This window comes from Zychaea mexicana (assembly GCF_025766255.1).
Source record: "Zychaea mexicana strain RSA 1403 chromosome Unknown BDB00scaffold_128, whole genome shotgun sequence".
In the NCBI taxonomy this organism is placed as follows: Eukaryota; Fungi; Mucoromycota; class Mucoromycetes; order Mucorales; family Lichtheimiaceae; genus Zychaea; species Zychaea mexicana.
Window position 1 is genome coordinate 52,590 of NW_026516791.1, and position 14,034 is coordinate 66,623.

Consider the following 14,034-nt stretch of genomic DNA (forward strand, 5'->3'; position numbering starts at 1 on the left):
ACATCGTTCGAAAATGTTGGCTTCTTCCTTCATCATATTCAGTCATTGGGGACCGGCCATGGTTATGATGATTTTAATGCGATTCAGTAACCCTAGATGACTTATTAGCTAAGATATATCAGGATAGCCAAATTAATTTTTATTGAAATAATTCATGCACAAATGTCTTGGCATGCATACATTTAAATTTTTGAAAAAAACTAAAAGTTGACTTTTTTTAATGGGAATTAATTTATAACAATTAAATATAAGAGATAATTATTAATTATCCTTATATTATTGATTATAGTTAATTCTTAGGAATTAAAAGGGTTTATTATGATTAATTTAGAACAGGCTAGGAGGTACGACGACTCCTTAGTTCAATAAAAAATCAATGAAGTTAGATTTTTTTTTAGAACGCTTGATATGAAATTCTTAACTAAAATTAATTTACTGTTTACAGTAAAATTAATTGTTATGGATTGAATCTCAATATAAAAATAATACCACAGAATATAAAGCAAAATATATTTTTTATATTTTTTATTTTTATTACTTCACCAATCGACATGAACCAACTCAACCTTCTTGCATTCTTAGCTATTATGGCTGAATTTGTTCCTATTTTAGGAATTACATTGATACTCTTAATTAAAAGAGCAAAACACCTTACTGAAAACCATCAGTATATTGAGTATGAACCTCTTGTTACACAACTGATGTCAGAACTCAAAAAAGACCTTACACAGGCTAAAGTAGATAAAAAAACTAAAGATAATGCATATAATAAAATAATTGGAAGAATTCGAGAAAATGTGAGATTCCTCAAATCCTCAATTTTCTGATGCAATGTTAGAGGGTACTCTGGTACAGATTCCTCGTAGGGTGATAAGTTGGAATTGATGTAATTTTACTATTATCTATTAATAATATAAATACAATAAAAATTGAAAAAATATTATAATAAAAAATAGACATTGATAATATAAATATCGAATTTAAAAATAAATTAAATGATGAAGTTAATAAATTAATAGTTAATAATTGGAATTTTTGACAGGATCCTTAGCCTGAAATAAAAAATAGGAGAACATCTCATAGTATAGTGATTACAAAATTATTGCACAATTTTCTTTATTTATAATATTTTTACAAGTTCAGAGTTTTAAATTATGCATACTAAAATTTTTTATTTAGTACAAAATTGAATTTTTATTAATTTATAAAAATTACTTTTAAAATGGTTGCTCTCAATAACTATCTTCCTATCAGTCATATACAATTATCCACAAATCTATGTAATGAGATGGATACTTTTATACAGACTGAATTTGACTATTTTATTAAAAACAATATAATCACAAAAATACAAGAAAAAATCCATAAAAAAATAAAAGAATTGTTCTCATCAGACTATTTTCTATATCTTTCTATGTATAATAGCTGTTATACTCATACGTTTAAACGAGAAAAGAATAATGGGAAATTTTGTGGGAAAAAATCAACAGAAAAGGGTGATAAAAATAAATATGTTTGCAGAAAACATAATCCAGATCATATTCCTGAAAAGAGAAAGATAATTGAAGAAAAAGGTAAAAATATTATACAATAGATAAATATACAACAAGTAGATAATCGTATTATAAATAAGAAAAAAAAAGAAAAAAAAGAAAACCTATAAAGATAACTATAGGTAATCCTTTCTTCCTTTGTTTTAATAATGTTCTACCTCAAGTATTTAATATTATATGTGAAGATGATGCTCTAAAACATATTCATTTAACAACTCCTTTTCATTAAATTTAGGAATATCGTCTTTACTACTATTATTATCTCTATTATCATTTTTCACTGACTTCATCATCAATATTCATATTATCATCTATATCAAAATTCAAAATAATTATATTAACTTCATTATTTATCTTTTGATCTAAATAATTAAAAGTAATTTGTTACTATGAGAAATTTTTGTAGCTCTTAAAAAATTTGTAACTCTTAATTTTTATGAGATATTACTAGGATACATACACCATAGATTTAATCATTATACAAAAATAAAAGATATAAAAAGTAATGAAATTATGAAAAATATAAAAAATGAACTATTAGAAAATTAGGATATATTCCTATTTATTATTTTTTAACTAAATTATATACTAACCGAGAATATCTAGGTCCTTATCGTGAAGTAGAAAAAGGATTAATTTTATTATATCATATAGTATCTGGTAGAACAGGACCTGAAATGGTAAATATTATTCCTTACACATCTTTTTATGATTTATATAAGGATTTTTGGATAAATAATTATAATAATATTAATAAACAAGTAAAAAATGATTTAGAAAATATATTTTCAAATATAAAAACTAAAATTTTAGCAGCAAATACGTATAATCCAAATGGATCTGAAAATGTAACTTTATATATTGATGGTCATAATAGTAAAATAAAATACTATAATCCAAATGAAAGTAAAAGTGGATTGTATTCATATAAATTAAAGGGACCTAGTTTAAGAACTCAAATAATAGTAGATATTAATAAAAGTATTATATATATTTCAAATAGTGAAAAATGTGCAAAGGGTAATGATGGAACTATGTTCCTTAATATGAAACTATATAAAAATATAAATAATTTAGATTGTATTAGAATGGATGGTGGATATAATCTATTTGTTGAAATATTTATAGAAAATGCAAATGAATATGGCTATGATTTTAGTCATAATAATTTTGTTTATCTAATAAGAAAAGAGGTTAATAAAAATTTAACTGTTAATGAGTTTAATTATAATAGTAGAATTTGGCTCATTTAGATCTGAAATTGAAAGTCACTATTCTATATTAGCATCAAAATTTAATAGATTTAATAATAATAAAGCAGCATTATAAATGTCTGATAAAAAATATTATAATCTTCAATTCTGTGTTACATATTTATTAAAGAATATTTATAACTTTTGTGAAAATTATAATATAGAAGTTCAATCTCATCATATGTCATAGTATAGTAATAGATTTGAATTTCCAACAAAAATAAATAAAATTAATTTAGTATTTAGTAGTGAACAAAAAGTAAATAAACAATATAATGAGTTTAGAGAATTAAAATCTAAAATTTTAAATTTAAATATTAAAGATATTGAAAAAGATATAGAACAAAATATAGATAATAATGAATTTTTAATAAATGATGTACCTAAAAAAAAAAATATAACCAATAAAAGAATAATGATAATATATTTCAGGTTGAAAAAATAGTAGATCATATGGCTGATATTAATAATAAATTAATATTCTATGTAAAATGGCTTGGTTATAGTGATGATGAAAATCCCTGGGTAAAACAAGATGATTTTAATACAAAAGATATTGTTAATGATTATATGAAAGAAAAAAATCTTTAAATTTAAATAAAAAAATAGTATAGTCTACCCTATATATTTAAAGAGGATAAATCCTCTTTTTTTTTGTAAATATAATGAATTACATCTGTATGAGTTATTGCATTATTCGATTAATAAAATCAGTAAAACTATAAATCCCTCCATTGCATATATATATTTTTTTAATTTTGTTTGGTATTATTTCTTTTTTCTCTACTTTTTCTATTAGTGTTTTATTTTTTTTTCTCTTTTTTTTCGTATATGTAGCTTACTATGTTGACATCATAGAAAGTCAGGTTTATTATTACCAATGTTTGTCTTAATCTTTTTATGACACATGTGACCCTCTTTTTTTCCTCTTCTATATATAGGATTTTTCATCTCCTAGCAGACGTTTGAACTTTTATTTAGGCAGAAGGGATTTAATTTTAGGCAGAGTGGACTTGAATGTTAATCTAAGTGGACATGAACAAAAGTTAATCTGGACATGAATAATAATTGATCTAGACATGAATGAAAATCGAGCTGGACATCCAACAAATGATGCGGTAAAGAATTTCAACACTGAAAAACTTAGGCGATGCCCTAGTCAATTGCAATCATATCGTTCTCTTGATAAGAGAAATGGAATGGGACAGGTAGCCATGAATGCTTTGGAGAAAACGTATTTGCCAGCTGTAAGTGAAAGGCTTCATAATTCTTTTGAATCATTGTTTCATTAGCTATAGATAAACGTAAACACATGTGTTATTTTGAAATAGACAATGACCATTCTAATGAATGAATTCTTTATAGGTCCTTGATGTAAAGGTTGATGCACAGGTTATGCTTTTGGAAAACATAAGCGTTGAAAATGGATAGGTCAATGGTACATTATGCAAAATTCATTCCTTGTCAGATGACATGATTACTATACAGAAAATATCCAACCCTGAAGAAACGCTTCCTGTTTTTCGAATAACGCGTGATATCCCTTTTACTAGTTATGAACGAACGCAATTCCTATTGACATTGGCTTATGCTCTGACGATCTAAAAGGTTCAAAGTCTTACTCTTCCAAAAGTTGCCGTTTTCCTTGGAGAATTCTTTGTACACGGATTGTTGTACGTTGCTTTAACAAGAGTTTAATCTTTCAGTGACGTTTTGCTTGTTTTACCAGATGGAGATCCCCTCAATACTGTTAAACGTTGTAATCCTGTCAATTCCCTTTGTCGCAATTTTATTCGTACCCTCAGAGATCGTTATGCCCAATAATAATTGGAAAAATTTGCTTCATCACATCCTCTCTTATATGTACTGTTGACAAAGCAAAGCAGAAAAGAAGCTGTTAGCATCCCAGATTAATTTGGGTTATGCTCTTCACGTTTTCAGCCAGACTGAAAGGAGGCCCGAAGGTTTTACTTTATTACCATTAAATATTCTAAATGTAATCATTGCGCTCTTCATACATGTCCTCATCTTCTACAACGTTTTCATGCTGCTCCTCATCTATGCCATTTGACAATATCGTGTCGTTTTCATTATCAATTCGTCTTTGTTTGTCTTGCCGACTATTATTTTCATCTTCTTCTCTTAGCCGTCGTTTTATCATTGTTGCTCCACTAGCCATACGGAAATGTAGATCGGTTGTTGTTACCTCATGGTTTTCAAAACCGGGATCTGTAATGCTAGACGCACTGACAGTTGCAAATCGATTTGCTATTGCAATTGGAAGATCTGTTTCTTCTTGTGGCTCTTGTATCGATGTAATCGTTGCTTTTATTGTACTGATAGGATGCCAATCATTGACATCCGCAAACAGTATTCTTTCTGAAAGCTGTCCAGAAATGACAGCCTTGTATGTTTTGTCGCATCCAACGTTTTGCATTGCGTTCATATGCTGTAAAAGAGGACCAACGGTTCCTTGAAACTTTTTTGCGCGTCTACAAAAAAGAACAGTAAGCAGAATCAATATACTCATGATGCTTTTTCACAAACGGCTATTTGACAATAGCTAGCCAATGCTATTTACTTTATGCTTTCGAATCCCAAATGATGCTTTGTATTGAGACCGCATCATTCTTTTTCAATCCCGAACCCAAAGATATTAACGCATCTAATTACTCACTCTTGTTCAACCACAAATCCTCTTATCATTGTCAATCGATTTCCTTCAAACGTCAATCCATCATACTTGAAGAAAACGGTTTTTTCAGTGTGTGTCAAAGGCATTTTTGAAGATGAGATAACAGGCATAAGACATAAACATATTTATTGTATATATACTTTTTTGAAATGAAAAAGTATAGCCATAAACATGAAAAAGAACAAAAAAGAAATAGCATACAAGGAAAAAAAGAAAGAAAGGCACATATACAAAGAGATCAATATAATACAAACAAAGGAGGGTATATAATAATAGTGGAGCATATAGAAGAACAGAAAAAGAGGCAGGCATAGGCAGTTTTTATGATATGATAAGAAAAGGAATGGAGCAATATGAAGGTAAACAAAGGGATCAATGCAGCATGATGAAAGAATGAAAAGGGTGAGCAAATATAAGGAAGGAATAAGAAAGGAGAGGACAAGGAAAAGCAAAAAGAAAGGAGAGGATGGATGAACAAGAGCTTATAAAAAGCTCTGGTCAATGAACTCTGCCAGGGCTTCTAATGATGATAAGAAGCCCTCCACTTCTCCTAAGGATTCAGCTACTTGGGGGGGGCAGCAGACGGAAAATGCGCCTTGTCTTGAGATCTTGGACAAGGAGCATGAAAGATGGCGTCGGCATCTAATAAAAATGTTGCCAGCTTTCCCTATATGATCGTTCATAAGCAAAAGAAGAAGGCCTCTGAAACTTACATTGATCAGCTCAATGATGTTGACTTCGTTAGGAAGTAGGATCATTGGCCTTCCTACTTCCTTAACCAAGTGCAACAATCTATTGGCTCCTTTTAGCTTTTGGACCAAGTACTTCAGGTTGGCACTTTCCCCAGTAGGCCAGATGGCAGGATCTATAAAAAAATGAATAGTTAATAAACAGTTTTCTATGTAAATTAGTAAAAAGGTAACCAGAAATCAAATGCTGAAGAAAGTGCTTGTACGAGTTTACTTGGCGTTCTCGTACAAGCATTCTTCCAATAATGAAGACGTTGATGTAAAAGACATGTTCCATAAGCTTAACCTTTCGGTGGCCTAGGAACATGGTCTTAACGCCATCATTTTGGAAGAATGCCAACCCTTGTTCCAAAGAGATAGAAGGCAAAGGACACACCAGGGACGCAGGAGACAAACATTGCATATGGAATGACTTGATAGTCATTCCATTTGAATTAGAGATGTCAACCCCTTCAAACAGGCCGTTGACATAAGCTGCAGGATCAAACAGCTTCTATAACAATTGGATCATTGGTAAAAGTCAGGTTTTGAATAATGACCAACATATGGATTGTAAAAGATAAATAGGTACCTGTCTTTTGTCAGCTGTGCCTTCAGACCTGTCTGAAGGGGAAGAGCGGCGGCGAACTTGCCCAGAAGAGGGCCCAACAGAAGGAATGGCACCAGGACTAGTAGGGGTTAGCTCAGGTGAGCCAGGAGCCAAAGGTTCTTCTAGAAAGCTGGAAGGAGAAACTGGGATCTCCTCAGGAAACTACAAAAATATCTATATGTAAACTGTCATTTACTACAATGTTTTCTTATAAAGAAAAAGGCAATGAGAATGAAGAAAACAGAATTATACATACCACAAAACCCTCATCCAGTTGGATGGCATTATCAGCAACCATAACTGATGGCTGGCCATTTTGACCAATGACGTCCATCTCAAAACCAAGACGTAATAAATGGTCTTCACGGTCTTGAAAAAGATGGATGCCGCGTCTATTAATCTCGTCAGTGATGGCATCAATGAAAGTCTTGTTATCTAATAAAAAAATAAAAAGAAGTACAAGGATTCAGCCTGAGCTGCTTCAAAATTTCAAGTACATAAATAATAAAACCAAGCAAACAATACCAGACGATTGCAGAGACTGCACAAACGAGTTGTTGTTGTTGGAAGTAATCTTGAGAAGGCGAAGGGGTGTTCATTGTTAATGGCAAAGGAAAAAAAAGAAGTCAATCTGATAAAATGAAGAATAAAGGCTTACCTCAATGACTCCGTTTTATAAATGAGGCCTGACGTTAGAGTTCATCGTTTGTTCTAGAAAACACAAAAAACTGGACTGTTTTTTTTGAAAGAGGACAAAAAATTGTCCTCCTTATTTTCCACAGGACAAAAATTTAGAGTTGTTTTTTTCCCATGCACAAAACTTTAGAGTTATATTCTTAGCTTCCATAAAAAAATCAGCTTATCTGATAAGCGAATGGTGAACATCCGACTGAGGACAAAAAGTAGACCTTTGGTGTTTCCAGAAAATCAATGGTTGCTCCTGCTTTCTAAGGACAAAAATTTGTCCTCGTGTTGACTGGATTTCAAATATGATGGCTTGTTTGTTTAAGAGGAACAAAGGTTTGGCCTTGATATCCTCTAAATGGCAAATCCGGCAACAACGATATCAATAGTCCCTGAATAATAAATCTAAAATAAATAATTAGTCAATGGCCTTACGCTCAGGTTTTGTATATAAATATCCGTTGATCCCAACCCTGTAAAGTGTAGTCTTCAATACTATTATTACATTACCAGAAAACTCTAGTATGTATATCATCTAATTGTTGTATATGATTTTCTCCAAGGGTCCTTGCATTGAAGTATGGCAATCCTTCATTTTGGTTTTGTTTTATAGAGCAAATAGTTGTAACTTGCGTTGTCCAAGGCGTTGTCTCAAGGGATCTAGTGTTCAGAAATAGGCAAAGGATGGTTGATGATACTATGGTTGACCAGCCTTCTGCTGTAGTTTCAGTTCATGCTGATCGTGTCTATTTTCGAGTTAATGTTGGTCTGCCTAGGCTTCTGCGGTTCCTTATGGAAAATGACATATCTGAAGGTACCTCTATTATTGTCCAAGGCCGACTTCGAGTGGATAATTATACCAATTCAAGAGGTGTCCGAGCAACCAGTCTTGCTGTCATCGTGCAAAGAATGTGGTTAGACTCGAGGGTTTCTTTAACAGTAACTGGTTCTGGTATTGAAAGTTCGAACCAGGATGTCTCTGCTACTGAGGTCATGAACGGCCTTAGAGCTGCGAACCTACTTTAAGATATGCAGCAAATGACCCAATTGACTCCAAACCAGCAAATCCTGTTAGCAGCAATTGAACAAAGCCAACTCGTTGTTAATTCCGGAGCAATTGCCGCAGACCTTTTGTTAAGACTCCAACCATTTATTGATACTATTATCCGTAGGGATCCTGCTCTTCGGGCTGAACAGATTGTTTCCTTGTTGCCTGATGGTGTTACTCTTTCCCAAGCTCGAACTTTCCTGGATGAGATTACCCCACCAGCTCCTAGTGCTGATAGCTCCCGGGCTTCCTCTAGAACTCAATATAGAAGACCAATGGATGTAAACTCTGACTCTGATTAATTACCAAATAAAAAATTAGACCAAGTGTATCGTGATCATATTTACCTTGTCCAATACGACTCTAAGTACTTGAAGGATCTTGCTGTTTTATACCAAGTACCCTACATCCAACTTTTGCTTAGACCAGCAATCAAAGCTAGTATAAACAACGCTGCCCATCAATAAAGATTTTAGTGAAAAAGAAACCTTAGAGAACCTTTCAAGTCTCTCAATCAATGGCTATTGAATGTGCCCTCAGAAGAGGAGCAAATTCAATGACAAGGGCTTAATCTCATTACATCGCAGCTACAGTGGCTACTCTTGTAAGTACGATACCCCGTCAACTATAAGTCGTCTGCTTGTGATCAAACGTCTCAACGCTAATAATTGTCATAAGCACCGGCAAAGCCTACCTTTCCGTAGACAGAACCAAGCACATGTAGGTTTTCAAGACCATAAGGCCTTTATTTGTACCATTCTGGCACGTTGACTATAAATCATAAAACTGAAGGATTTTAATAAATAGATAATAATTTAATGCAATAACTTTCTTCTAGGTTATAAATTAGCAAGTAGTTTATAAAATTACATGATTTAACAATATATGGTCTAGTGTCCTAAGGGGACAATATATCTGGTGATTAGTGTAGTCTCTGAGATGTCAGTGTTAGTGGGATCCATGGGAAGTAACTAGAGAAGCTGTGAAGCCGATATGATCAGGCGTTTGTTGATTTTGTCATCCATGGTGCTTGCCAGGTTGAGGATTGATAAGCTCGTGCCAATTCGATCCGTTGTCTTTTCATACACGCTCTGAGCAATCTCGATGGTTTTGAGCAATACATCACCGGGAAATTTGCTTGTTGAGTTCCAAGAATCAAGATTGTGTTCATGGATTCGGGTATACAGCTTGTTTCCGAAAATTGGTACCATTGCTTTGTGGAGGCGGTTGTTGTTTTGAAGGAGGAGAATTGAATTCAATGAGAGGTTCAGGTGTATGTCAGATTCCAGTATCAAGTTATTGAAAGTGACAAAATCAAAGACATATTGCTGCATTTGATAAAATTTCCATGAGATGTCGACGTTGGGGACCGGCCATGGTTATGATGATTTTAATGCGATCTAGTAGCCCTAGATGACTTATTAGCTAAGATATATCAGAATAGCCAGATTAATTTTTATTAATATAATTCATGCATGAATGTCTTGGCATGCATACATTTAAGAGGGTTAATTAAGAATTGTAAATTCTTATTAACTCTCTATTACATGATTACCATCATATTAGGATTCCTTCGGAAAGACCAGCTAGTGCTTCAAAAAATCGAAGATTTTTCTTGCACTACCACCCCCCCAACATAAGAAAGGATGTAACTGATTCGGTTGAATTCAACCGAGATAATTAATGTTTTTAATTTCATTAAAATATTATATTATCAAACATATAAAAAACAATAATTCTTATTGATTTTTATTGTTTTCAGTTACTCTCCTAAATTTTTGAAAAAAATAAAAATTGAATTTTTTTTTAATATAAAAATAATACCACAGAATATAAAGCAAAATATATTTGTTATATTTTTTTTAGCACTCCAACAAAACTACCCCAACGAAAATACAACATGGACCAAATGAACCTCCTCACATTTATTGCTATTATGGCTGAATTTATTCCTATTTTAGGAATAACATTGACGCTCTTAATAGAAAGATCAAAGCATCTTACTGAACATCATCAAGATGTTAGTGAAAAAACAATTGCTGACCAATTAAGGGTCGAACTCGAAAACGACCTCAAAAAAGCTAATATAACAAAGGAAGTAAGGGACGAGGACTGTACTGCAACAATGGGACGGATTAGGGCTTTTGCAAAATTCCTCAAATCCTCAAATCCTCAATTTTCTGATGCAATGTTAGAGGATAACACCTCTGGTGCAGGTTCCTCGCAGGGCGGCAAAGAATTCTGATTCTAAGACACTAAAGGGCTGTTCATATATATTTGTAAGGACTTCTATTTAACAAAAGAACAAATCATGGAATGGTTTATAAAACATGAACGTATTGGCTATCGAGTTGAAAAGGCAAAGGCATGTGATGCAATTGCACCAGAAACTGGTGAGAAACATGTTCATATATAGATACAAATGAATGAGTGGTTCGACACAAAAACAGCACGTAAATTCTTTACTATCGATGGTGTTACTCCAAATATTAAACCAGGTGGTAATCCACAAAAGTCCATTAGCTACTGTATGAAAGGAAAAGATTATATTTGTTATAATATGGATCCAAATTATGAAGTTAAAACCAGAAAAATGCACCAACAGTTACTTAGATATCAATTAATTACGAAGCAGCTTAATATGTGGAAGGCTACCGAAATATATCCAGAATTGCTATTTAAATATGATACTATAAAATCAAATTTAAATTCTTACTTTCATGATGCCGATATGGAAAATAACCCTGGAAATAAATTACATATGTGGTCTATATTTGGGATTGCAACAATGTTTGGTGGTAAAAATAAGACACCACAATACTGGACTGTAGGTCCATCAAATGTAGGTAAGACATATAACATTGATGTATTAGAACAAGGTGGTCATCGAGCATATCTAATGAATAAAGAAAATGATTGGTCAGATTATAAGGATGATGATTATGATTTTATGTATAATGAAGAAACAGGTTCTGGTTTCAAATTAACATTTTTAAACCAAATTTTAGAAGGAACATGGTTAAAACTTAATGGCAAATTCACAAAGTCAATAACTAAAAAGAAAAACATGCCAATAATACTGAATAGTAACTATATGCTGCACATGTTATACAAAAACAAATCAGTATATGAGTTAGAGCCAACGCTCAATCGTTTATATATTATATATGTTGATAAGAACCGTAAAGGTCATATAATATGGAATCCATACACAATGAAGGTAAAGGATTATGAAAATAAATTCATGTATTATGAAAACATAGATATGTATGAGGACTTATACAAAGGTGAATTCGAAAACGAACACTAAGATCAGCATACATTTATCCGTTATGCACATAATAGTAGTCAGGATGATATTAAAAAATATACACCAATGGATAAAACAGTAGAGGAACTACAAGAATTAGCTGACAAAGAAGAATATATGAAGGAACAAGAAGAAGAACATAATAGTAATAATACACAGAACAATAAACAACATAATCCACCTCAACAAAATAATAGAGGATGGTCAACTATAAAGGTACCATTATCAGTAGATTGTAGGCATTGGGAAGATGTGTTTAATGATATAAAATGTGATGATGTTGTAAATGATACTACTGATTGGGAAAACCCACCAGAAGATATAGAGAAACATAAATACATAGATGTAAGTACATCTGAATCAGAGAAAAGCAGTGACTGCAACATACCAAATAATATACCAAAATGTAAAAAGAAAAAAAGACACATTAAAAATAAACGGAGAAACAAGCAAATAGTAGAAGAAATACAGCCAAAAGAATATTTTGAAAAGCATAAGGATATAAAACAGGCTATAATAGATGATATACTGTAGATATAACAAAAGAAACTGACGTCAAAAATAAATCAACAGATACTAATATAAGTACAAGTATAACTAATGAATGCATAAAACATAAATATAATTGGGCCAGTAAACGCAAAGTTGATGCGGTCAGTTTCAATATGAAATTTTTTAATAAGCAAATAAGTAAGAAATTAATTTAGAGCTGAATACCATGTATGGCCATATATTCATGTAGCATTTCCCGGGAATTAAACTTATCAACTGTTAACCAACTATTATCCTTTACACTATATCCAACCCACTTAACCTCAAATATGTACTTATTACTGTATCAGTATACACATGTCCTACAATCTTCTCAATTTCATATGAGTTACTATGTTCTATATTTCTCTGTTCTCTTTGATTTTTTCTCTTGCGTTTAGATGTATTATTTGTGATGATAGAGCTTTAATAAAGATAATAAGGGACAAGATTAAGTATCTTTGAGATGATGTTTTATTCTAACAAAAGATAAAGCTCTTTTATATTCTAGCTATTAAGACGGCGATATCAATTCATCTGACTAATGGATAAACTATGTGATGAAGGATGGATCAAGGACGTATCAGAACTTCTATTGAAGTCGCTATGTTAATCGGGCACATCTTTGAAACCAGCGTTAGCTGATGTAATGGCTGAGGTACCTGTTGATAGGTTCATTGTCCTGTTCACATAAGGTGGATCATCTGAGTGAGAGATTTTATTCAATAGTGTTTAGCCGAAATGCCGTAGTGTTCATACGTGTGTGCTATAATGTTTAACCGAATATCTTATTGTTGATATCTTAAGCAGTGTATTAATGTGGTTCACCACATTATTTTCAGTTTTGTCCTCACTATCTATAGCCATATCTATTGATTGATCAATGTTAAGCTGTAGAAATTTCTGCTGTATGTCAACCATTTCGTTATATTCAGTATTTACTTTTTGCTCATTTGAAAATACTAAGTCAAGTTTGATTTTCTTACTTAGGAATTCAAAATCTTTTCCATACCATAATTTATGATATGGTTGTACCTCTATATTATACTTATTTACAAATCGCCATATATTAGTAAGAATACAAGCAACACGAAACTGAATATTATAATATCTTATATCGGTTATTTGCTATGCTACACGATTATTATTAAATCGTTCAAATTTAGAGCCTAACATAGAGAACTGTGCTTCTATTACTGAACGAAATGATCCAAACTTGTTATTAAAGTATGTCTCATTGATTGTTAACTTTTGTCCTGGTTCTTTTCTTATGGGATGTAAAAAATTACGATCATAAAAACTATATCCAGCATCTGTCGCATTATCTTTAAACTTTTGTATAAATACGTTATATCCACCATCCATTCCTAAACAATCTGCCTCACTTATTTTTTTATATAGTTTCATATTAATAAACATAGTACCATCGTTTCTGATAGCACATTTCTCAGATACTGAAACATATGTAATTATTTCATTCATATCCTGTATAACTTGTGTATGTACAGCTGGCCCTTTTAATTTATATGAATATAATTGTGAATGTGACTCATTTGGTTTATAATACTTTATTTTACTATCATGTCCATCAATAAATGGTGTAACATTCTTAAAACCATCTG

The 14,034-nt window shown here is 31.8% G+C and overlaps 2 protein-coding genes across 2 annotated transcripts; one reads left to right on the top strand and one right to left on the bottom strand.

The window, feature by feature from the left end:
* Positions 1-4,796: 4,796 nt before the first annotated feature.
* On the bottom strand, positions 4,797-7,438 carry BDB00DRAFT_933275 (uncharacterized protein; the record flags this gene model as incomplete). The annotated part of the gene is made up of 7 exons (XM_053129114.1): positions 4,797-5,298; positions 5,388-5,413; positions 6,215-6,366; positions 6,425-6,743; positions 6,822-7,001; positions 7,096-7,274; positions 7,351-7,438. The coding sequence occupies 7 exons, from the start codon at positions 7,436-7,438 to the stop codon at positions 4,797-4,799; spliced, it is 1,446 nt and encodes a 481-aa protein (XP_052973998.1).
* Positions 7,439-8,315: 877 nt separating this feature from the next.
* On the top strand, positions 8,316-8,873 carry BDB00DRAFT_792447 (uncharacterized protein; the record flags this gene model as incomplete). The annotated part of the gene is made up of 2 exons (XM_053121118.1): positions 8,316-8,513; positions 8,559-8,873. The coding sequence occupies 2 exons, from the start codon at positions 8,316-8,318 to the stop codon at positions 8,871-8,873; spliced, it is 513 nt and encodes a 170-aa protein (XP_052973999.1).
* Positions 8,874-14,034: the final 5,161 nt, after the last annotated feature.